Source organism: Mytilus californianus, unplaced genomic scaffold (assembly GCF_021869535.1).
Source record: "Mytilus californianus isolate M0D057914Y unplaced genomic scaffold, xbMytCali1.0.p SCAF_9, whole genome shotgun sequence".
NCBI lineage: Eukaryota > Metazoa > Mollusca > Bivalvia > Mytilida > Mytilidae > Mytilus > Mytilus californianus.
Genome location: NW_026262745.1, coordinates 82,722,939 through 82,748,836, shown reverse-complemented (window position 1 = coordinate 82,748,836; position 25,898 = coordinate 82,722,939). Strand labels below are relative to the sequence as shown.

Genomic DNA, 25,898 nt, shown 5'->3' with positions numbered 1-25,898 from the left:
TGATATTGAACCTTATGGTAAAATTTCATAGAGATCCATTCACTTAAACTAAAGTTAGAGTGCGAAAACCAATGTGTCTTCGGACGACAACGACGCCAACGTCATACCAATATACGACCGCCAAATTTTTTTGCAGTCATATAAAAAGAAGAAATAAATGGAAAATGTGTCCATGGAACACAGATGATGCCCCCTCTTGCATACAACATTATAAAGGGACTTAACTCAAGAACAGTAAAAGTGACACCACCCAAATTCAAACTTGATCTGAGTTTTGTGGTAATAAGCATTGTGAGGCAAATTCAAATTATAGAAAGGAAACAAAAAATTAAGTAATTTTTCCATTTGTAAAGGGGAATAACTCTAGAACGGTAAAAGTGATGCAACCCAAATTTGAACTTGATCTGTGTTTTGTGGTAATAAGCATTGTGTATAAGTTTCATAAAATTTGGTTGAGGCAAACTAAAGTTAGAGAACCGAAACCAATTTTGGGACGTACATACAGACAAAGGTAATACTTAATGCCCCCTCCAGTGGCGGCAGGGGCATAAAAATTAAAAACAACACTTCTAACAGGTAAGTTTCATGAAGAATGATCATAAAATTTAATTGGAATTGGCAGAAAGAACCACTTTTATTGACAAATGACTGAAGAAACGATTCAATTACACCTCATCTGAAATTAAGAAATTTTCCAGAGCTTAAAACATGTAAAAACATCATTTTCCGAGTGTTATATTTTTTTAACAAAGTATTAAACAGTCTGTGAACCGATTGAAAAAGCATGCAATATTTGTTAATTGTTAATGTCCACAAAAACAATTTACACATCATTTGATGAAATAAAACAAACAAAAAACTGTGACTAGATAGCAAGCAGGTTCTACATATAATATTCATCATCCAATAACACAACACTATGAAGTAAATATACATTGATTGACATGTAATTAAAGACATCATTGGTTTTTACCAAAAAGTTGCAAGATGCGTGGCTTCTACATGGAAAACAATGTTGGTGACCTCATCCATTTTTACACCATTGAATTCCTTTAAGAGACAATTTCATGCGATAATATTTCATAGTTTTGGTGTCAAAGCAATGAGTCAAGTTTATGAACATCAAGTTTATACTATTTGTCTGTCAAAATTTAACCTTTATAATAATAATAATAATAATAATAATAAATTCTTTATTTAAAGAGGGTATACACAGTTAGTTACAATTACTAATCTTCCCTGAGGCTCTCATATACAATACAAGTAAAAAAACAATAATAAGAGAAAAAAAGCAAACATACAACACATTAACACATAGTCAGTTCACAATCGTACAGTCATGATAGTTCAGTGTACATGTACCATTAGAACATATAAAACAGTTACTGAGTGCATGTAGTAAATAGATATTATATGCAAATCAAAATCATACATTCTAAAAAAATAAAAGTTGGAATCATTTTAAGACTGAATATTGGGACTGCCTCAAGTATCGTTTTATAATTTGTTTAAAACAAAAAGTGTTTTGCACTTTACGCATTTCATATGGTAGTCCGTTCCATAAAACTGATCCAGAATAAGCAAAATATTTTTTAAACAGTTCAGTTTCTGGCTTAGGAACTATCAAATTACCTTGAGTAACACCCCTTTAAGCACAAGGATTATTAACAGATATATTAAGTTAAAACTTTTGAAGTAGGTACTGTGGTGCTTTTTTCAGCATACATTTAAATAGCAGTAAATATTTGTGGTATTTGATTCTATTTTCTACTGTCATCCATCCAAGTTCTTTAAATAAGGGGCTGATGGGGATAAAGGGTCTGCACGAAGCAAAAAAAAACTCTCACCTCACTGCAAGTTTAAGACAACCCCTAGCACTGGCTTGAACAGAATTCTTTGCAAAAATAAATTTGGATAGACTTTGTAAGATGTAACACCACCTAATGCCCACCAGGAACTCTCTAAAATATTCGAATGTGTAACTTTGACATGACCTCTGGCATTAATTTATCAAGCCATGCCAATCATCAAATTAGGAAAGAACCCAGAATTAATAAATATATAACATAGAAAGTTGTTTAACCAGAAACACATCAACATCATATTGACATGAAATGAAACTCCGGTATGTCATGCTTGTTTTGGGACTTTGTGGTATTTAGATATCATGTGGTTGTTTGTATCGAGATGCTATCAAGATGGCGACATGTAGAAAATTGATTGTCGGATTTAAAAATCCAATTTGATCATATATTTAAGAGAATATAAAAATGTATTTAGCAGTTTCATATACGTCAGGACATCAGTCAAGACAAAGTCGAAGTTGGCCAGGTCAAGTTTTCTAACTCTTAAATTATTTTTTAATTTTTTTTCTTGTATTATTTAAGAAATGTCATCTTGCTTGGTTCCAAATTTAAAGTAAATCCATTTAATAATAAAAAAAAGTAATTAGCATTTTCATATAGGTCAGGACAATCATCAGGACATTAGTGTAACCCTCGACTTGTGTGTGAATGACTTTGGACGTATCGACTTGTGCCAGATACGGTAGGTCTTTTCACCACCAAACACATTAAAATACCATCTAAAACACTTATATTGTTTTCATCTGAACGAGGATGAATATGTTTATACACGTATATATACATAAATTAATAAGAAATGATAACAAGAGAACCAAAAAAGACAGTCTGGCAGGGCTGTTGTCAGAACAGTTAACACTTTCAAGTCTTAACATTTTTTTAAATATAATTATTGTGATAATTTCACATTAAATAAAATGTTTTAACTTATTTGAACAATTTATTTCTAATAATTGAAAAGTAAAGACCATAAGATAATATACAATGAAATACAGACAATGCAAATCCGGAAAAATATTGCTGGATCCGGAAGCGTTTTTTTTTAAATTTTGATTCTCAACTTTAACATCACTAATGCACATAAAAATGTGAAAACATGAGAATAGGATTAATTTTTACTTAATTTAATCGATTTTATTGTTTTATTGTGTAACATTACTGTTTTTCTTAAGGGTTAGTGGTCTTTTTGGGTGTTCGGTGGTGTGCGGTGGTGTTCGGTGGTGAAAAGACAGACCCTGCCAGATAGACATAGGCCAGATCGACACGAAAGCACAGCAAAACTTGTCACAAGTTGATCACCATGACAAGGATTCAACGTTCATAAATCACACAGTTGTAAATAAGGGTGAAAAAAGCATGATGTGTTCAATGAAATTAAAGTGAAGGAAGGTATCTGTAAACTTACAGTTACAAGCTATACACCTTATCGCTATTTAGTCCAATCCGGAAAAAACAGTCATTTAGACAACTTCCTGTTTGGGTCAACAGGCCGCAAACAAAGGTCATCAGTAACGAGCTGAGGGAGGGAAAAATTTAGAAAGCGATCAATAGGAAACTTTGATAGATTATGATCCACTTTTTCCAAACTCAAATTATAGTTAAAACAATATTGTGTTTGAAGTATTTACGATGTTTTGAACAGGTCTCATTAAAAAGTATCATGCATGGTGCATTGTTTAAACAGGGTCCCAGATAGCTTCAACTGGATGAAAAAGTTGTGTAATTTTAAAACTTATCCGGAATGGAATAAATAGCGATTAGGTATATAGTCGACCGTTTAAAAAGTTTAAAGATTGCCGTTCATTCACAAAATTATAGCTTATATACGCATCGTATATATAAATATAAATAAATCTACTGTATTAAGTACTAGTTAGAAGTAACTGAAATTCATAAGACCTACAAAATAACGTGATTTTGTATAGAAAATTAATCCAGCTTCATACGTTTCCCTCCATGATGTTTGTTTCCATAGAACTGCTTCCGGTTTATATCCTACACAAGGAAAACTCCCAAGAGATAAAAATCTAATTCCATTTGGAGATCATCTAGAGTTTCCTTCGAAAAATGTCGATTCGGAGCAAGGTAAATTATGCAGACATCAAGTCAAAGTCAACAGTTTTGTTTAAAGTAGATTTGTTAAATTTACAAATTAACTAAGCTCTGCAAATAAAAATATTTACATTACATTTAAGATAAAACAATACACATAACAGACAATACAAGCATGCAAAACATTTACAAATTACAAACAAAAAGTTTACAAATTCCATCCTGCAACAGGCAAAACATATAAAAAAGATCCCCCCCTCCGAGAACAATAACTGACTGGAGCAAACTACCCGATAACATTATTAAAACTTAATCTCAAAACATCAAATTATACTGTTATTTATACATCAGACCGTACTGCTTACAAGAATTTTGGAATTTACACCCTGCAAACCAGCGAGTCTTTTCACAAAAAATCTTATGATTAAAATTGGTCGTAAGTTATGTGAAAAGAGCCGCAGGTACTTCATATCTGAGAAACAGGCAATATATGCCCTCGATTTTAGAATTCATTCATACATTTTTGTATTATTCAAAATTATCAGTCAATATGAGTTCTACAAGGATCACCAGTCCTTTACCTTTCATCTGATACCTTAATTACTAAAATATATTCTACATACTAACATAGTTGTATATTCACACCTATGCGTAGGAACTATTTTGTTTTAAATATATGTACTACTTTCCAGTATGTTCTTTTTTGACCGGGCCTGATTTGGTGGTGTTACATCTTACAAAGTCTATCCAAATTATTTTTTCGTAGAATTCCCCTCAAGCCAGTGCTAGGGGTCGTCTTAAACTTGCAGTGAGGTGAGAGTTTTTTTTGCTTCTTGTTGAAGACCTCACTGTGACTTTAAGATGAAGAACAGCAATAGAAGCGCTTTTCCTTTGCTTTTTATGTGTTTTTTGCTGAGCATATACTGATTTTGTGACATGGATGGATAACCCATATCCTTTGTTTTTCTATTATACAATGTGTACAAGTGTAAATATGTCTTTTCTTAGAATAACTTAAGCACAAAATAGCTTCAATTGTCTTTCTCAGTTTCTATATCCAAATTTCATAAACCAAACAAGAATTTAATTAATATAATCATCAAAACTATTAAAAAATTTACTTAGTTCTACTAATGAAATAATATATCTATCACTAACATGACTAACATTCAAGTTTTTTCTTTGGGTTGGGGAGTTTGAAAACATCATGCCATGAATTTTTATCGGAATATTTCAACTGACTTTTTTCAAACAAACTTATGGACATACATAAAGATGACAGATTTTAGCTAAAAGATATTAACAATAATAATATTACCTTCAGGAACATTTTGTTGGCTTTAAGATTTTAGCTAAATTTAAAGATATTTACAATAATAATATTACCTTCAGGAACATTTTGTTGGGTTCAAGAAATGTAAAAAGTATAAAGATACATTAAAGAATAAAATTTGTGTCACATGTTTCAGGAAGGAATTAGTTTTTATAGATATATGCCAATTTAAAATATGCTGTCAGATTGCTAATTTTTTTATACAGTGATTTCATAAGATTCAAACAAATACTTTGTGAAATTTTAGTTGAAAGCCAGTTTGGTAACATTTATGATTCAAGTAAACTTGCTAATTTGAAAATCTTATCTTGCTACAGGATTTTTGGCTAGTCAGATATGACATGGGGCGGCACATTGATAGTAACAGCAAATAGAAAATAAAAAAATAACAAATAGCAAAATAAGTAAACAGAAAATATCAGAAAACATACAGCAAAAGAAAATATTGCCCCAGAGGTCACTTGTTACAGGAATAATGACATGGTTAACAAATAAAAGAAGAAAAAAAACACATTAATGCAGGAAGCAGATAAGCTTAACAACCAAAATGCTATCACAAAATTTAAAGCATAAAATTTAAAGGGGCATAAGAAATGAGAGTAATCAGCATGATATTTCAAAATAAACATAAAATAAAGCACTGAAAGATATGAAATATATATATATATATTTATAAGTAGGCTCATAAAACACATCTGCCAATGTTCAATGTAACACAGTGGGGTAAATCGTACAGTATATTTCACCCCAAAATGAAATTTTTGGCACAGAATGGGATCAGTAGAATCCTTATTTGCCATGGCACTGTCAGTTTGTTTTTGACTGTTTGTCCTAAGCTTAATCTGTTAACTGTGCAATTATTCAAAGACTGTGAGTCAAAAGAGTTAATTAATTTCAAATCCAAATTTCGGACTCATCAAGCACTAATTTTAATAGAGCATAAATCATTTTTAAAGATAGCTGACTGGCCCCACTGACACTCGACCCATCTATTCGGAATTTAAACACACAAACCTCCCATTTTGAATATAGCTTGCATCACTGAAATTAAATATAAACTTTAAACTTGCCTGACTCAGACCAAGGAAGTTGCCCCACTGATAATAAGGAGTACCACTGCAACAAGACCAATGATAGATTAAGTGATAATGCATGAGGTATCAATTTGTACAAGTATTGGAAATAATCTATTATTGTTAATTTATTTTAGGTTCTTTCATCTTTCAAGAAATTACACAAGACACGGTTAGAGGTGTTTAGGGAAGATGATAGAGCATTAGCAGGTTAAGTAACTTATTTTTAATGCTATATTCTTAGTCCTAGAAAAAATAGTTATGTTTCTGGGGTAGCAATACACAGTTAGGAAAAAACTTAAAATTGACACTCATAATTTTTAACCACCCTCTTTCCCTTGCTCTAACAAATAAGGCTTAGCGTTTGTGTTATATATGTGCATATGTATGGAAACAGCATCTTCCATAGATTTCATTTCCAATAGTTAAATTGGTGAAATATAATCTCTTTTTGGTGTAACCATGGCAACAATCTGCATTTATTTGATACAAAATATTGCAAAAAGGGGGGTGAAAATGTCACAAAAGTCCCAAAAATTTGGCCCAAAGAAGAATTTCAATCCATTAGAGGGATACCTTTTCTGAAACCATTGACATTTATCTATCAAGAGGTCCTAAAAAAATCATATGCTTAAAATAATTGAAAAGTTTGAGGGTCAAATATTTGTTGAAAAACACTACAATAATTTCTGGACCTATGGGCAGTACCGATGTGAAAATACGGACTGTCAAACAGAAAAATGGTCTATAAAACATGCAAAAAACAATCTTGATGATCATATAAATCCACTTTGAAGGCTTTTTTATTGTTCAGATATCTAAAAATCTATTTTATTGAACAAATACTTTCATATTAAAAAAATTCACCATGGCCAAAATGCGAAACTAAACTGTGTATTGCTACCTTAAGGTGAACATTTTTTTTTCAATTTCCACTTTAAATGGTTTTCTGTGCTCTGCTAGCTAAAACAAGTAAATTGGTCTACTAGTTTTGAAAATTGGTTCAGAAATAAATATTTGATGAAGGTTAGCAGCTATCACTGAAATGCAACAAAAAAGTGATTTGAAGTAACATGCCATATCAAAGTGTAAAATCTCATTTTTTTGTTAAATTTCTAAAACTATTCCCTTTTGTTTCTGACTTTTCATGTTTAAAAACTTAAAATAACCTTTACAGTAGGCAAATTGTACAAATTAAAGCTTTTTTAAAGCTCTAGAATTTCATATTTAAAAAATTCACTTTGGCCAAAATGTGAAACTAAACTTCTAACTGTGTATTGCTACCTGGGTTACTACTTTAACATGTAGGGATGCTTATCTTGTGAAGACAAGTAATTTTATATATACACATTTATATGTCATTTTCTAAGAGTGATACTTCAACTATATTCTATCCATAAACATGATAAAAGTATTGAATGGTTAACCTGTCCATCTAACAAGAGTCACAGGACAGTCTACAGACCTAGTCCAATTGCACTTGCTTGCTATCTTTCTATATACATGTATATGTTTATATTGGGCTGTATGACCATCAGCAGTCTTCTGAGGTCACCTCGATGGTTAATTAGATGGCGTCTAGACTAAAATACACACAAAATGCTGATACTTATTATTGAGTCCATGCATTGTTAATTGTTTATTTTAGACTTTTTGTAATTTAAATATATGTTTTAGTATGTTATAACTCAAATATGAGAATTCAAATTAAATCGGTGAACATGAATTTCACAGCTAATGCCTTTGAATAAATGTGGGTTCGAGGAGCCAACTTTTTACTTGTTTATTAAAGTTGGGCCCTCTGTTATAGATCCCATCACTATCCTCTAGTTTATTGTCCCCTACGCAAAGTGATGCAGGGGACATAAAAATACCGGGAGTCTGTCCGTCAGTCACCCCTTTGAAACATTAATTATATGGAAAATTGCATTGTTAGTGTTCTCATGTATACAATTCTTGCCAGAATTTTATGAAACTTATATCATAGGTTTATATCAGCAATATTTTTGACGAGTTCGAAAATCAGTGCCGATCTATTATTTTTAACGAGTTATGCCCCTTGGAAACATTAATTATATCTTAAATTGCATTGCATTTGCTCTGAAGCCTTCATTTCTATAAGATATTTATAAAAAGGTTTTTTTTTGTTATTGCCCTTGTACCTTGGATAGATAAAATATGTGCAACGCAGGGAACATTGGAACTCTGTTTTTTTATTTTGATTAGAGTTTGTGATATAGCAGAATTGGAAGGTGTAAACATATACAATAAAATAAAAAAAACTGTTGTAATGGGTTTATTAAAATAGATTTCAATCAAAAGATGAAAATGATCGACATAAAAACATTTTGCATATCATCGATAAAATATAGAGATCAAAATTGTTCATCTTGCAATCTGCTTGCCTTCCATGTAATGTTCAAGTGATTTTGCTTGCTTAAAATGTAGTTTCTAGTGGCTAATATTCCATGCTTATTCAGGACCACTTGTTGAATATTTACATGTGACTTTTATTTAAATGAAAGGGTATAGAATGAAATCTGCTGACAGTATGATGTTAAGTTGATATTTTCTATTTACAGTTGCAAGAGATAAAATTAACTCAGAATTCAAGAAGAACAAAGATGAAAAAGACACAGAAAAAATAAGTGAGGTTAGTTTCTGTTCAGTTTTTTTTCATCATTAGTTTTCCCTTTGAATTTTTTATGTCTGGCCTTTTATAGCTGATTGTTGAAGGCTGTACAGTGATCTTACATACTTGTAATTTGAACTTTGGTGGAAGCTTGTCTCATTAGCAATAATACCACATCTCCTAATTTTTATAAACTGTTGTTATAAGGAAATTTGAGAAAAATGTTTGATCCATTCATGTTAGAGTTCCTTTATCTCTTAATTCTTGTGTTTGTCTAATTGTTAATTGATTAATGCCCAGTTCCTTTCACTGACCCCATTGAACCAAGGGTTATTAATGGTAAAGTTAAAGTAATCTTTAATAAAGCTGCAACTCATTGAGCAGAAACTGCTTACACTCCTGGATAAGTATAATATATATTTTTTTCTTATTATTGATCATTTGTTGTTTTGGTCAACCTGCAGTTTTCTGTGTAGTTTTTAGTGAACGTTTAGTCTAAGTAGTTTATCTGACTTTATATTACTTCTGTTTTATATTGCCATTTTGGTATGTTCTCCCACTTTCTTGCAGATATAATAATACAAAAAGACATCTTATTCTTATTTATATTTTAGTTAATACAAATTGCAGAAGATTCTGAAGACATCCTGAGGAGAAATGTTGTTCAAGGAATTGTTCGAGAAGATGACAAAGCTTTAAGTAAATAATATTAAACTCGATTAGATATGTTGGTGACATACAATGCATATTCCCTCTTTATGTTACCAATATATGTAATCCCATATGCATTCATGTCAATTTATTTGATCTGAAATCAGTGAAAATAATGTTTACTGAAACATATTATCCCTAAGTTAACAGTTCAAATGTTCCATATATCACTTTTGTTTGAAGACGATATACATTTATTATTAGTTTTCCTTATTCAAAGAGATAATCAAAATATGCCGTATTTTTTCAGACCTCTCAAATGAGGGGAACATTTTATGGTTATTTGCTTATGAAAATCTGTCTATACTGAAATATTTAGGTAAATTAATTTATAGATGTCTAGATCTTAGAAGAAATGTTAATTAGTTTACAGCTACAAATGTATATAGTCTATTCTTTCATAGAAACAGGCAATATACCATATTTTCAAAACAATAAAACCAGCTTCACACATTTTTTCTGCACGTGAAACTCTGGTAATCTTTAAATTAATATTACCTGTTACACATTTGGATCAAAAAAAGAACTTAAGGAATCCATTTCATATTCAAAATAATGGTAATATTGTAAAATATCTGTTATGTTCAACTTACTCTTACAATACAAGTCAGATATGCATTCTACCATAATACAGCAGTATTGTGTTTAAAAAATTTGCTATGGTAATCTTTAATTTTATCTGTAAACTTTTAAACTTTATCTGTGTGCATGTCTCATCATATAGTGCTTGTTGTCCCTTGCCCTCAATCTGTAAACCTTTTAGAGCACCTTTGCAGAAAAGGACATATGGAAGGTTCTCTTCAAATGATCCACATTTGCATCTAATTCATATAATTGGTTATAGTATGATGAATGCCATCTTGTCATCAACATTTTGGTTTCAGTACAAAATTATTTTTGCCATAATTAAAAACTTTAACAAACTTCCCGTTATCCTGGTTATGTATAATTGGATAATGTTTTTTTTTAAACCTGCCAATTAACTTTCTGTAATGAAATTTGACAAGACAAGTATCCTTGAGAGGTTTTAACTTCTTCCTTCCAACAATGTGAGACCCTCATTGGTTAGTCAAGGTCATTAAACACTCCCTAGTAGTACTTCTTGATGTATATTTATTTACACTTGGATCACCTATTTTCTTATTCAAAGCAGGAATGATATAACATTACTTTCTTTTATTTCAGGACTTCGGATAAGAAAAGATGTTCTAAGAAGTGAACCCATGTATAGTCCAAAAGTCAAATATGAAGTACCACAAAATAAGAAACCAAATTCATCTGACAATCCTTCATGACAAAAAAGCAGGCTTTTAATTGTATTTATATCATTTCTTTGTTTACATTAAATTTATATCATGTGTATTTGGACTATTTAATGATACAAAGATTAGGTGATCAGGATTTCTGCATGTAAACTAGAAAAACGTAGAGCTAAGCTTACAAATTCATACCCCTGCTCACCAGTTTAAATAGATTTTGCAAAGTCCGTGTTTTGCTGTGTAAACTCCCAATATTATTCCAATAAAAAACATGATTACTAAGCTATAGTGAACTATCCCCCACAGGAATAAAATTGTGTGTACATTATAGAGTTGTCACCAGGAACATAGATTTTGTATTTGTTGCTGTTATTCTTGTCTTTTAAAGGTAGATGTAGTGTTTTTGCATATTAAGGATTAAGCATTATACTGGATTTCTATTTATAAATGGGAATGATGGAATAAACAACAATTTATCAGAGACAAAATTGTGAAAGTATCTAAATAATGATTATGTAATCAAGTTACATGTTATTAGAATGATGTTGATCATAAATGATGTTAAAAATTGGTAAAAGTCTAATACTCCCATAAAAATGGTTGAAACAAAATGATGGTACTATATAGTCGACTATACATAATGGCAAACAATCTTACCAATATGAGAGCTTTCAGTCAAACAGAGTCAGAGGAGATAGGTTCACAAAGTGTCATTGTGTTACAATAGTCTAATAAAATGCTTCGCTGGGCGCAGCTTGATACGACCGCAGAGGTGGAACCCTGAACAGTTGGGGCAAGTATGGACACAACATTCAAGCTTGATACAGCTCTGAATTTGGATTGTGATTAAATATTTTACACAGCATAGGTTTCTGACACAGAAAGAATGTGGTCTTAGAACTTGAATTTTTTTAATTAACCTATTATGGTCCAATGTCCAAAATCAAAATACATGGTTAGATTCAACATATCAAAGAACCCCATATATTCAATTTTTGTTGAAATCAAACAAAGTTTAATTTTGGACCCCAACTTTGACAAACTTGAAAACTGGGCCCATAATCAATAAAATGTTCCTCTGGGGCGCTGCTTGATACGACTGCAGAGGTGAACCCTGCACAGTTGGGGCAAGTATGGACACAACATTCAAGCTTGATAAAGCACTGAATTTGGATTGGAATTAAATATTTGACACAGCATAGGTTTCTGACACAGAATGAATGTGGTCTAAGAACTTAAATTTTTTTAATTTACCTATTCAAACCATATCATTATTATTTGCTTTTATATATAAATCAGAAATAACCAATTTAAAATGGAAAATTTTAAAGAAAAAAAAGGAAAAAAAAATCCCCCCCCAAATTTTTTGAGCCCCTTATGATTCATCACCCCAAAATCAATCCCAGCCTTCCCTTTGTGGTATGGTACCTTGCAGTACAATTTCAGAGAGATCCATACACTTAAACACAAGTTATTGTCTGGAAACTAGAAAAATGCTTGTTTTTTGGCCCCAAATTCCTAAATGTTTAGGGCAATTACCACCAAACTCAAACCCAGCTTTCCCTTTGTGATATGGAACCTTGTAGTACAATTTCATAAAGATCAATACACTAACACACAAGTAATTGTCCTGAAACTAGAAAAATGCTTGTTTTTTTGCCCCTTTATGGCCCCTAATTCCTAATATTTTGAGGGAATTACCCCCAAAATCAATCCCAGCCTTCCCTTTGTGGAATGGTACCTTGCAGTACAATTTCAGAAAGATCCATACACTTGAACACAAGTAATTGTTTGGAAACTAGAAAAATGCTTATTTTTGGCCCCTTTTTGGCCCCTTATTCCTAAACATTTTGGGCAATTACCCCCAAACTCAATTCCAGCTTTCCCTTTGTGATATGGAACCTTGTAGTACAATTTCAGAGAGATCTATACACTTACACACAAGTTATGGTCATGAAACTAGAAAAATGCTTCTTTTTTGCCCCTTTTTTGCCCCTAATTCCTAAAATTTTGAGGCAATTACCCCCAAAATCAATCCCAGCATTCCCTTTGTGATATGGAACCTTGTGGTACAATGTCAGAGAAGTCCATACACTTACACACAAGTTATTGTCATGAAACTAGAAAAATGCTTGTTTTTTGCCCCTTTTTGGCCCCCAATTCCTAAAATTTGGAGGCAATTACCGACAAAATCAATCCCAGCATTCCCTTTGTGATATGGAACCTTGTGGTACAATGTCAGAGAGATCCATACACTAACACGCAAGTTATGTCTGGAAGTTACAAAAATGCTTATTTTTGGCCCCTAATTCCTTAACTGTTGGTACCATAACCCCCAAAATCAATCCCCACCTTCCTTTTGTGGTATTGAACCTTATGGTAAAATTTCATAGAGATCCATTCACTTAAACTAAAGTTAGAGTGCTAAAACCAATGTGTCTTCTGACGACGACGACGCCAACGTCATACCAATATACAACCGCAAAATTTTTTTGCGGTCGTACAAAAATCTAAACACATGTTTAGATTTAGCATATCAAAGAACCCCAAGAATTCAATTTTTGTTAAAATCAAACTAAGTTTAATTTTGGACCCTTTGGACCTTAATGTAGACCAATTTAAAAAACGGGACCCAAAATTAAAAATCTAAATACACAGTTAGATTTGGAATATCAAAGAACCCCAATAATTCAATTTTTGATGAAATCAAACAAAGTTTAATTTTGGACCCTTTTGACCTCAATATGAACCAATTTGATAGTGGGGCCCACAAATAAAAAATCTAAATACATGGTTAGATTCAGCATATCAAAGAACCCCATATATTCAATTTTTGTTGAAATCAAACAAAGTTTAATTTTGGACCCAATTTGGACCAACTTGAAAACTGGGCAAAAAATCTAAAATCTAAATACATGTTTAGATTCAGCATATCAAAGAACCCCATATATTCAATTTTTGTTGAAATCAAACAAAGTTTAATTTTGGACCCCAACTTGGACCAACTTGAAAACTGGGCCCATAATCAAAAATCTAAACACATGTTTAGATTCAGCATATCAAAGAACCCCAAGAATTCAATTTTTGTTAAAATCAAACTAAGTTTAATTTTAGGACCCTTTGGACCTTAATGTAGACCAATTTAAAAAACAGGACCCAAAATTAAAAATCTAAATACACGGTTACATTTGGCATATCAAAGAACCCCAATAATTCAATTTTTGATGAAATCAAACGAAGTTTAATTTTGGACCCTTTTGACCTCAATATGAACCAATTTGATAGTGGGGTCCACAAATGAAAAATCTAAATACATGGTTAGATTTAGCATATCAAAGAACCCCATGTATTCAATTTTTGTTGAAATCAAACAAAGTTTAATTTTGGACCCCAATTTGGACCAACTTGAAAACGGCCCAAAACCAAAAATCTAAATACATGTTTAGATTCAGCATATCAAAGAACCCCATATATTCAATTTTTGTTAAAATCAAACAAAGTTTAATTTTGGACCCTTTGGGCCTTAATGTAGACCAATTTGAAAACTGGATCCAAATTTAAAAATCTAAATACACGGTTAGATTCGGCATAACAAATAAATAAATGTGGTTAAAGATTTTACAAATTTAATGCGCCATACTGTGCAATTAAAGATTACTTCTTGAAATTTTTTCAATATTTGAAATTTGAAAAAAAAAAAATATTTAAAGAATAATTCTTTTTAATTTCTGAAATCTGAAATGAGAAAAAATTGACCCCCCCCCCCCCCCTTTTTTCCCCCAAAAAATTCTTTCCCTCAAGATATGGTCATAATCTCAATTCAAATTTCCAATGGAGTTTGCAACCATAATTACCCATTTAAATTTACCATAGTGCTAACTTAATCTATTTTATAATAGAATTTAAAATATAGTGTCAAATCTTTCATATGGATTTTTTTGTGTAAAAAAAAAAGATGCAACATTTGCAGATATTTTTACTGGTCTTCCTTTATAAATATGCATTTCTTTAAACATAATTTAAAAGCAGTGTAAGGGAAGTAACCAAAACGTTGTATTTGGATTACCTCCCTTACACTGTTTTAAATTATCTTAATTGTTCATTAACCATTACTTTATACATAATTTAAAAGCAGTGTAAGGGAGGTAATTTCAATGATGTATTTGATTTGTCTCCCTTACACTGCTTTAAATTATGTTTTGTACTAAAGTATTTGTCCATTAACCAGGACAACCTTGTTTTTCCACCTTTTTTGCCCCCAATTCCTAAACGGTTTGAGCCATAACCCCCCAAAGCAAATCCTAACCATCCCTTTGTGGTATGGAAACTTGTAGTATAATTTCAGAGAGATCCATACACCGTTCCAGAGTTATTGTCTGGAAACTAGAAAATGCTTACAACGATGACGCCGGACAAAGACGACAACGACGCCAATGTCATACCAATATATGACCGCAAAAAATTGCGGTCGTATAAAAATGGTCAGAGTCCCACAATTCCCTTAAAAATGGTTTAATCAAAAGGATGGTACAAAATTATCAACACCACATGATGGCAAACAATGCTACCAAGTATAAGAGCTTTCTAGTTGGCATTGTGTTACAAAGTCTAATGGTTCAGTAGTCAAAATAATGGTCCCATAAACTTGTATAGAAATTGTCAAACCGCACTGACAGTAAAGTATAGTAAGAGAATACAATGAAAATAACCTACCAAGTATGGTAGTTTTTCATACGCCCGTTTATGGGATGTATTATGGTTTATGTTGTCTGTCTCTTGTCAACATGTCGGACAATAACTCAAAAACGCTTTAACCAATTTTCATGAAACTTTGGTGAATTGTTTATATCTATTGACATAACCTCCCTTTCGATTTTTAAAAATTTTAAATTCTACCTATCCGAGTTGTGGGATTTTATTCATAAAAAGGGGGGGTTTTCAAGTTTTCGGACAATAACTCAAAAAAATGCTTTTAGCAGTTTTCATGAAACTTTGGTGACTGGTTTATATCTATTAAGATAAGCTCCCTTTAGTTTCTTTTATAAATTTCTGATATGACATTGAGGAGTCTTGGAGCTTTATTTTTGAAAAAGCGATGGGCGTATCATGGGCTCATTGCACAGCTCCTTATTGTCAATTGGTCTCAAGAGTATTGGTGTGTTTTAGACTGACAGAAGAAGATTATTACTATATCTCCTGCAGTTCCAACAACATGGGACAAATATAGGAGAGGCATTATAGGAACGTGTGTAAGTAAGATTCTATGAAAAATTATTTCAAATAAGGGTCATCGTCTTAAAGGAGATGTCTACTTTAATTTGTAGATCAAGTTCATATTTTGCAATCGAAAACAAAATGAGAATAGCAGATGCAAAATGCCAAAAGGTACTCGAGATTCTATGAACTTTTCATTGAAATCAAGTCTGTGGTTTGAGAGGTCAGTTGCAGATAAATTTAACAGACAATGATTACTATCTACCACAGCTTCAGGAGAGGGGTTAGTCTGCTGTCCATATTTTATTTGGTGATTTAAAGTTGGTCAAGAAATCCTCATTAAAGTCAATAACTCTTGTATGGCATCAAGCCCTTTTTAAAAACTGTTTTTTTTTGTTTCTTATGCTGTTAATACACTGTTCCAGGTTAGGGATGCTAAAATTGGTATAAAAAATCCTCCTTTAAAGGCAATAACTTTCATATGAAGTCATCTGATTATTTTATTTGCAACAGAAAGAGGTAAATCTTGACAATTTGAATATTTAGGCAGGTCAGATTTTCTGTATATCATATACATTTAAGATATTGTAGACAATCCTTTTTATTCTATTTTTAGCTGTAGTAAGCCTTATTAGCTCACCTGGCCTGAAGGTCCAAGTGAGCTTTTCTCATCACTTGGCGTCAGTCGTCATTAACTTTTACAAAAATCTTCTCCTCTGAAACTACTAGGCCAAATTGAACAAAACTTGGACACATCATCATTTGGGTATCTTGTTTAAAAAATGTGGCTGATGACCCTACCAGCCACCCAAGATGGCCGACATGGCTAAAAATAAAACCTAGGGGTAAAATGCAAGTTTTGTCTATTATTTTGAAAAGCTTTATAAATGGAGAAAATCTGACAAGAGCAAAAATGTTAAGAATGTTGAGCTCTACCAATTGTTCTATACGTCAAAACTGTCAGACGACTTCTTATAGGAATTATTGCCCTTAAATGACAAATTTTACCATATTTTTTTGCGTTTTTGCCATATATCTTAAAAATTATAATAGAGATAGAAACTTTAATATGTAAAAATGATCAGGAAGACAAGATCTACAATAAGACAATATGGAGGAAAAAATCTCCTTATTGCAGTTATTGCCCTTTAATGATGATTTTACCATTTTTTTGCGTTTTGTTAAATGATAAAAATTATAAAGATAAATAGACATTTTAAATCACAAAAATTATCAGCAAGGCAAGATCTACTAACAAGTCAAATTTTGCCGATAAAGTTAGTAGACTGTCACTCTTTATAGGAGTGATTGCCCTTAAATGATGATTTTTTTTTACCCTCTTTTGTGTTTTGCACAAAAAACCAAAGAAGATAGAAAGAAACTAAACAGACTAAATGATCAGCAATACAAGAACAACAAAACAGATTTTTGTCATAAATTCTATTCTCATCTACAATTTTGGAGAGTGTCCTTTGTTGAATATGCACATAGACCAAGGTGAGCGACACAGGCTCTTTAGAGCCTCTAGTTGTTTATGCTCTCAAACAATGTATATTTTTGCTGCCAAGTTATGTAACTATTGAAGGTATTCCCAGTAACATGTGCAAGGAAATTAAAACAAGCCAAGAGAAAAACCAACATCCGGAATTATATATCAACAATAAACAAATAACAGTTTTGTTGGACGGCAATACATGACAACCAATGGATTACAGGCTTCTTGGCTTATGGCAGGGTTCAACATGTTTTCGAGCACTCAACCTTCTCCCTAATCTGAGACATTTTCCCTTTGATCTTACTGTCTAATATTTTTAAGATCATGGACAGGACTTGATACTTGAAAATATTAGGTAATGACGTCATGTATCAGTGCAGCAACGTCACATGCTTGTCCATCCAATTCAATTTATCAATGAAATGCACGTGACTTCATTCATACAACCGAACAACTATCCAAATGTTTTGTATGCATAAAAGTAATTTTACTTGCTAATTCATTTTACTTAATATTCTCAACAACAAAAAAACACACAGTTAAGACAAATTGCCGATAAAAAGAATAATGGCATTTTACTTTTTGATACTGACTTCACCACCTCCAATATCAGATTGCTTGATATTCTTGCTGATAAAAGTCAGTTTCAAAAATAAAAATGCCATTATTCTATATGTAACAACACAACATAAGAATAAACTGAAAATTAGTTAGGGCTCATCAGATCAGTTCTAAAAGCAAAAATAAATAATAACAAAGACAAAAGACACAAACTATATAGCAATACTACATTCTTCTAGACTAAAATATCAAACCCTACTAAATCAGTCTGAGAAAAGCATGACCTTGCATTATACCAAAATACAAGGAATGGCAAGATATTTGACTGAAATTTTAACAGCTACAGCAGAGGGGACATTAAGTGTTATCCTTATCTGTCCATTAGTCTGTCCATACATACTTTTAGTTTCCGTTCTCTAACTTGAGTTTGCCTCATCCAAATGTTATGAAACTTATACACAATGCTTATTACCTCAAAACACAGATCAATTTCGAATTTGGGTGGCATCTCTTTTATTGTTCTTGAGTTATGCCCCTTTACAAATGGAACAAGAATGTGTCCATAGTACACGGATTCCCCACTCGCACTATCATTTTCTATGTTCAGTGGACCATGAAATTGGGGTCAAAACTCTAATTTGGCATTAAAATTAGAAAGATCATATCATAAAGGAACATGTGTACTAAGTTTCAAGTTGATTGGACTTCAACTTCATCAAAAACTACCTTGACCAAAAACTTTAACCTGAAGCGGGAAATACAGATGAACGGACTAACAGATGCACAGACCGAAAAACATAATGCCCTGAATTTTTCGTTTCCGTTCTCTTACATAAGTTTGCCTCAACCAAATGTTATGAAACTTATACACAATGCTTGTTACCACAAAACTCCAATCAAGTTCGAATTTGGAGGCATCATCTGTGTCCAGTGGACAGATTCTCCATTTATTTACCATAAAAGTTTTCAGCTCCTGAATGTAAACTTAAAAGTACTTAATCTGCTGATATAGAAATCAAGCATTCTTAGTTCTTACACTCTTGATCTGTCAATTAAAAAATCATTTTTTTCACATATTAAAAATATATGCTTTCAATGATTTAGGTATAGAACCACTAATTCAGGCCTGGTCGGAAAGAACATACAAGAAAGTAGTACATATTTTAAACAAAATAGTTCCTACGCATAGCTGTATCTTTGTCAATAGTGGGAATATTTGGGTAGTTTTAGTATCAAATGAAAGCTTGGGGACTTGGGATGACTGTAGAACCCTTGTTGAAAGTTTTATTTGAATAATAAAGAAGTATATGAAATTTTAATAGGAGGGCTCATTTGACCTGTTGTTCAGATCAGAAGTTCCTGTTTTTGTACTATCAAACTTCCTGGAACCAGTACGCTCTAATATGCAATTAAAGGTATGTTGATTTTTTCAGCACAAGTCAGGATAAGGTACAGTTTTAACATGAAATAACTGCCACTTTATTTGAACTTAAGACAAAGTAGCCATTAATGCTTGAAATTGCAGAATTTAACATAGAAAGCAATGGGGCTATGAATTAGTGGTTTTATACCTTTAAAGCAAAATGTTTTGAGGTGAAATTACAAAAACAAACAAAATTACAGTAATTTTTTTTATAGCCCAGATCAAATCAACAGGATGATTTCACCAAAGGTCATTGTTTGTTAAGGGTTTTACACAACCATAATTTAGTTGAAAACTGTATAAACTGCTGTATGCAAGATAGAAACACTGTTGGTGGTGATTTTCACAATGATTGCTGGTAATTGTAACAAACGGTAATTCACTCTTACTTTTTTCCCCGTCTCGGGCAAATAGTAGGGCAGTGTCATTACCATATATCATTCCTTCAAAGGCCCATGTCTAGACTAGTTTTGCATGAATTAAATAAAGACCTCCTAAAACCAAATTCCAAAACAGAGAAAGACATTAAAAATACATAACAATTGACTATCTGCTGTAATTTGAGTCATGTCTTGCACACCAAATATTTGGTCCATGTAATTCTTATTTTATAACAAACAGTGTAGTGAAAAATGTTCTGCAATCATATCTAATACAAGGTTCATTTAATTATTTGTAGTTTTTTTTTAATTTGAGGTAACAAATGACCACCTTTTACATTGATGATTTTACTACACAAATCATTTGCCTGCTGTACGGATTATGATTGGAGTTTATGTTGAATATCTTTAAGATCAAGATCTTATTACTGGTATCACATAAATTTAACATTATCAATGACCCATGAAAGAAGGGTCAAGGTCAGATTGACCCTATCAGACAGACATGTACACTTTACAATTATTGTATACACCAAATATAGTTGACCTAATGTGGATTCATTATTATTCCAGGGATACCAATATTGGTAATATAACTTAACCACTAATTTCTATAAGGCATGTATACAGAGTTTGGCAAAACCACGAAATCAAACATACCTAAAATGCAATTTTTTCCTCAATCCAAGAAAATTGGTATCCGTTGAAAATAAATGAATCCACAGTATTACTAATAGCATCTTAGAAGTGCACCTTAAATGTAAACTAAACATTAACTAATGAACCATGAAAATAAGGTCAATGACAAATGAACTATTTCATTATATACTGACATGTACACTTTACAATCATTCTTTACACTGAACATAGCTGACCTATTGCTTATAGTATCTGAGAAAAGGAACCAATCACAAAAAACTTATTGAGCACTGAATCATGATCGAAATGAGGTCCGAGGATTGATGGACACCTTACAATCATTCTATACACCAAATTTAGTTGCCCTATTACTGATGAGTCTTTTGCAGACGAAACGCATGTCTGGCGTACAAAATTTTAATCCTGGTATCTATGATGAGTTTATTTACAGTATCTGAGGAACAGATTTACTCATGAAAGCTGAAAGTTGAGCACTGCTGAACAGTGTAGTGAAAAACCTTCACCATGAAATGTGGGCAAGGTTAGTTAAATTTTTTCATATTCTATATTCAGGGCCTTTTATAGCTGACTATGCGGTATGGTTTAACTCATTGTTGAAGGCTGTACAGTGACCAATAGTTGTTAATTTCTGTGTCATTTGGTCTCTTGTGGAGAGTTGTCTCATTGGCAATCATACCACATCTTCTTATTTTTATATATACATAAAATATGGCATAATAATTGAATAAATTCATGAGATAAAATCCTATTCAGCAGTCAATGGACCATGAAAACAAGGGCATATGCCAGAAGGAAATATAAGTTGTAGCATAATAAATATTTATTTATCTTCCAAATCTTTCTGAGGAAAGTTGGCCACACTGTTATTGACAAATCCTAATTAAATATAATATTAAACTGGTCCCTTAGAAGGATTGTCAGAATAACAAAGCCACAGCCTTTTTATTTATTAAAACAGTTGCTAAAGGTATAATTCAGGACTGGTCAGAAAGAACATACAAGAAAGTAGTACATATTTTAAACAAAATAGTTCCTACGCATAACTGTAACTTTGTCAATAAGTAAAATATTTGGGTAATTTTGCTATCAAGTAAAAGCTTAAGGACTTGGGGTCACTGTAGAACCCTTGTTAAAAGTTTCTTTTGAATAATAAAAAAAAAATATGAGATTTTAATAGGAGGGCACATTTGGCCTGTTGTTCAGATCAAAAGTACCTGCTTTTGTACTGTCAAACTCCCAGGAACCAGTGCACTCTAATATGCAATTAATGATATGTTGAATTTTCAGCACAAGTCAGGATAAGGTATAGTTTTGACATGAAATGAATGCCACTTCATCTGAACTTAAGACAAAGTAGCCATTAATGCTTGAAATTGCAGAATTTAACATAGAAAGCAATGGGGCTATGAATTATATATATAATTAGTGGTTTTATTCCTAAAATATAGATTTTTTTTTATTTACCTGGTAACTAATAACTTTATCTAGCTATCAAAATCAAGTAATAAATTAAGAGCTTTTGTTTAACTTACTTGTAAATACTGAGGACCTGTAGGAAGATTCTAATCTATAGCTGTAGAGCAACACTTTATAGAGTAGACCATATGCATGCAGGTGTGATGAAGTGGAGGTCAATATCAGAGACAACCCTGGGATGTTGATGTATGGGGATCAATAGGGATAATACTCAATGTTATTTCACATTTATTATGAGGTAATAAAATGCTCCGCAGGGCGCAGCTTGATACGACCGCAGAGGTCGAACCCTGAACAGTTGGGGCAAGTATGGACACAACATTCAAGCTTGATACAGCTCTGAATTTGGATTGTGATTAAATATTTGACACAGCATAGGTTTCTGACACAGAATGAATGTGGTCTAAGAACTTAAAAATTTTAATTTGGACATTCACCTATTATGGTCCAATATCCAAAATCTAAATACATGGTTAGATTCAGCATATCAAAGAACCCCAAGAATTCAATTTTTGATGAAATCAAACAAAGTTTAATTTTGGACCCTTTTGACCTCAATGTGGACAAAGTTGATAACGGGGCCCAAAAATCAAAAATCTAAATACATGGTTAGATTCAGCATAAAAAAGAACCCCATATATTCAATTTTTGTTGAAATCAAACAAAGTTTAATTTTGGACCCCGATTTGGACCAACTTGAAAACTGGGCCCATAATCAAAAATCTAAATACATGTTTAGATTCGGCATATCAAAGAACCCTAAGAATTCAATTTTTGTTAAAATCAAACTAAGTTTAATTTTGGACCCTTTGGACCTTAATGTAGACCAATTTGAAAACGGAACCAAAAATTAAGAATCTAAATACACGGTTAGATTCGGCATATCAAAGAACCCCAATAATTCAATTTTAGATGAAATCAAACAAAGTTTAATTTTGGACCCTTTGGACCTCAATGTGGACCAATTTAAAAACGGGGCCCAAAATCCAAAAACTTAATACACGGTTAGATTCAGCATATTAAAGAACCCCAAGAATTCAAGAATAAAACCCCATTGAAATTGGTCAAGAAATAAGCAATTTATAGGAAGTATCTTCTTTTGCACAATACTGTGCAATTGAATATTTCTTGCTATTGCACAATACTGTACAATTGACAATTTCTTGCTATTGCGCAATATTGTGCTATTGGGCAATACAGTACAATTGAAGATTTCTTGCTATTGCGCAATACTGTGCAATTGAAGTTTTCTTGCTATTGTACAATACTGTGCAATTGAAAATTTCTTGCTATTGCACAATACTTATTATATAATAATTTACACATCCTGTTTGGTGTGTATCTCCTACCATATCATTATTATTTGCTTTTAAATATAAATCAGAAATAACCAACTTAAAATGGAAAATTTTACAAGAAAGAAAAAAGGAAAAAAAAAAAAAAAAAATTTTTTGAACCCCCTTATGATTCATCACCCCCAAACTCAATCCCAGCCTTCCCTTTGTGGTATGGTACCTTGCAGTACAATTTCAGAGAGATCCATACGCTTGAACACAAGTTATTGTCTGGAAACTAGAAAAATAAGTTTTTTGGCCCCTTTTTGGCCCCAAATTCCTAAACGTTTAGGGCAATTACCCCCAAACTCAAACCCAGCTTTCCCTTTGTGATATGGAACCTTGTAGTACAATTTCATAATCCATACACTTACACACAAGTTATTGTCCTGAAACTACAAAAATGCTTGTTTTTTGCCCCTTTTTTGCCCCTAATTCCTAAAATATTGAGGCAATTACCCCCATCATCAATCCCAGCCTTCCCTTTGTGGTATGGTACCTTGAAGTACAATTTCAGAGAGATCCATACACTTGAACACAAGTTATTGACTGGAAACCAGAAAAATGCTTATTTTTTGGCCCCTTTTTGGCCCCTTATTCCTAAACGTTTTGGGCAATTACCCCCATACTCACTTCCAGCTTTCCCTTTGTGATATGGAACCTTGTAGTACAATTTCATAAAGATCCATACACTTACACACAAGTTATTGTCATGAAACTAGAAAAATGCTTGTTTTTTTGGTCTTTTTTTGGCCCCTAATTCATTATATTTAGAGGCAATTACCCCCAAAATCAATCCCAGCATTCCCTGTGTGATATGGAACCTTGTGGTACAATGTCAGAGAGATCCATACACTAACACAGAAGTTATGTCTGGAAGTTACAAAAATGCTTATTTTTGGCCCCTTTTTGGCCCCGAATTCCTTAACAGTTGGTACCATAACCCCCAAAATCAATCCCAGCATTCCTTTTGTGGTATTGAACCTTATGGTAAAATTTCATAGAGATTCATTCACTTAAACTAAAGTTAGAGTGCGAAAACCAATGTGTCTTCGGACGATGACGACGACGAAGACGCCAACGTCATACCAATATACGACCGCAAAATTTTTTGCGGTCGTATAAAAACTACCATGCATGGTTTACAAATGTTGAAAGTAAAAATACACTTTTTGAATAATTCTCATTTTACTTCATAAAATTATGTCTTGAATCCTGACACTTTCTGGTTTCAAAGAATAGTTCCTCCAACATAAAAAAAACTCATTGTTAGTCAGTATATCTATGTTTCAAATGTTCATATTTTCATTTGTTACAAGACCATTTCTGAGATATCTATTTTGTTGCTGTTTATTTTATGTCTTTTACATTAAATGTATGCACTAATATTTCTTTTTCTTAATAATATCTGGTCGCCAATTGATTGGATGGGTCTCTTCAGTCTGAAAAATGAGAAATACGATGGTAACATATATGCACTACCAATTTATAAAAAGTTTACGTTGCAATATTGTAAAAATTATATACGAAAACAAATGTTCAAATGTTTTTGAAAACAGCAGACATGTGTATTTTACATATGTGTAAATGCTTATAATTGCTAATATAAACAGCTTTGATAAAAAGAAATTAAATGTACAATTGTTTGGAAAACAAAAGGAATTGTCAATGAATATTTGCAATTCATTTAATTTAGAATTGTTAAAAAAACTGAATTTCTGTTTTCAACAATAATGCACATACTGAGATGTGTAAATGCTTATAATTGCTAATATAAATCAATATATTTAGTCTTTGATATCATGACCTTAATACATGAATAAAGAAAACTGAACTTATTCAATGAATATGGAGATAAGATCAAAGTCAGTTGATCCCTGACAGACAGACAGTGGTTGTTGTTGGTTCATGTCTGTCATATTTGTTTTTTGTATATTTTTTTGTTATAAATTAGGCTGATTGTTTTCTCGTTTGAATAGTTTCACATTTTTCATGTCAGGACCTTTTAAAGCCAACTATATGTAGTGGGTTTTACTCATTGTTGAAGACCGTACAATTACCTATAATTCAAGGACCTGGAAATTTTTTCACACATTTACAGTCATTTTGAGATGACTTAAAAGTTGGGGCCCTTTTTCAAACTGTTGAAATTATTCACACTATATTCATAGCATCAACGAACTTGTATTGACTTTTTAATTGCAGTTACTTCATGAATTTTCTTATTGTTTTTCTAAATAGGTTCAAGAACAGTTTATGTTATGCAACAGTTTAAAATTGAAAGTAATGGTTTCTTTCAAATTCTGAAGATGAAATTAAAACTGGAAGATTCACGACAATACTAATGAACGAGTAATTCCAGATTCATTTCAGGGAATCGTTCTGTTTATCAAATTGACAGGAAATCGCCAGATTTTTTATTTTATTACCTTC

At 32.0% G+C, this 25,898-nt stretch overlaps 3 protein-coding genes across 6 annotated transcripts in view; 1 reads left to right on the top strand and 2 right to left on the bottom strand.

Annotated features, from left to right (window-relative positions):
- The window catches only part of LOC127716472 (transmembrane protein 232-like), a 43,536-nt gene extending 39,682 nt beyond the window's left edge, over positions 1-3,854 (bottom strand). For both annotated transcript variants that reach the window (XM_052222693.1, XM_052222694.1), the window contains exon 1: positions 3,766-3,854. The gene's annotated coding sequence lies outside the window, so the exon portion shown is untranslated. The remainder of the gene's footprint in view (positions 1-3,765) is intronic.
- The window catches only part of LOC127716481 (pleiotropic regulator 1-like), a 474,697-nt gene that overhangs the window by 404,313 nt on the left and 44,486 nt on the right, over positions 1-25,898 (bottom strand). Inside the window, exons 14-15 of one of the 2 annotated variants that reach the window (XR_007988946.1) lie at positions 24,127-24,907; positions 12,624-12,824 (exon numbers count right to left, since the gene is read on the bottom strand). Coding sequence is in view for 1 of the 2 variants with exons in the window: in XM_052222706.1 (XP_052078666.1) it covers positions 24,848-24,907 (60 nt within the window). In the remaining variant the exon portion in view is untranslated. Of the gene's footprint in view, positions 1-12,623; positions 12,825-22,346; positions 24,908-25,898 lie in introns of those variants that run through there. The other variant, XM_052222706.1, reaches the window with a different exon arrangement.
- On the top strand, positions 3,901-11,025 carry LOC127716506 (complex III assembly factor LYRM7-like). Of its 2 annotated transcripts, none has more exons than XM_052222750.1 (5): positions 3,901-3,947; positions 6,458-6,530; positions 8,903-8,973; positions 9,567-9,651; positions 10,849-11,025. In XM_052222750.1, the coding sequence occupies exons 1-5, from the start codon at positions 3,930-3,932 to the stop codon at positions 10,956-10,958; spliced, it is 357 nt and encodes a 118-aa protein (XP_052078710.1). In that variant the 5' UTR covers positions 3,901-3,929; the 3' UTR covers positions 10,959-11,025. The 2 variants fall into 2 exon arrangements, 1 of the variants encoding a protein (XP_052078710.1); XR_007988952.1 differs by lacking the exon at positions 3,901-3,947 and adding an exon at positions 3,952-3,992.

Excerpts from the sequence above, each read along its gene's own strand:
- LOC127716506 (XM_052222750.1), top strand. Across the intron at positions 8,974-9,566 it reads ACACAGAAAAAATAAGTGAG|TTAATACAAATTGCAGAAGA; the intron begins GTTAGTTTCTGT and ends TTTATATTTTAG. Across the intron at positions 9,652-10,848 it reads AGAAGATGACAAAGCTTTAA|GACTTCGGATAAGAAAAGAT; the intron begins GTAAATAATATT and ends CTTTTATTTCAG.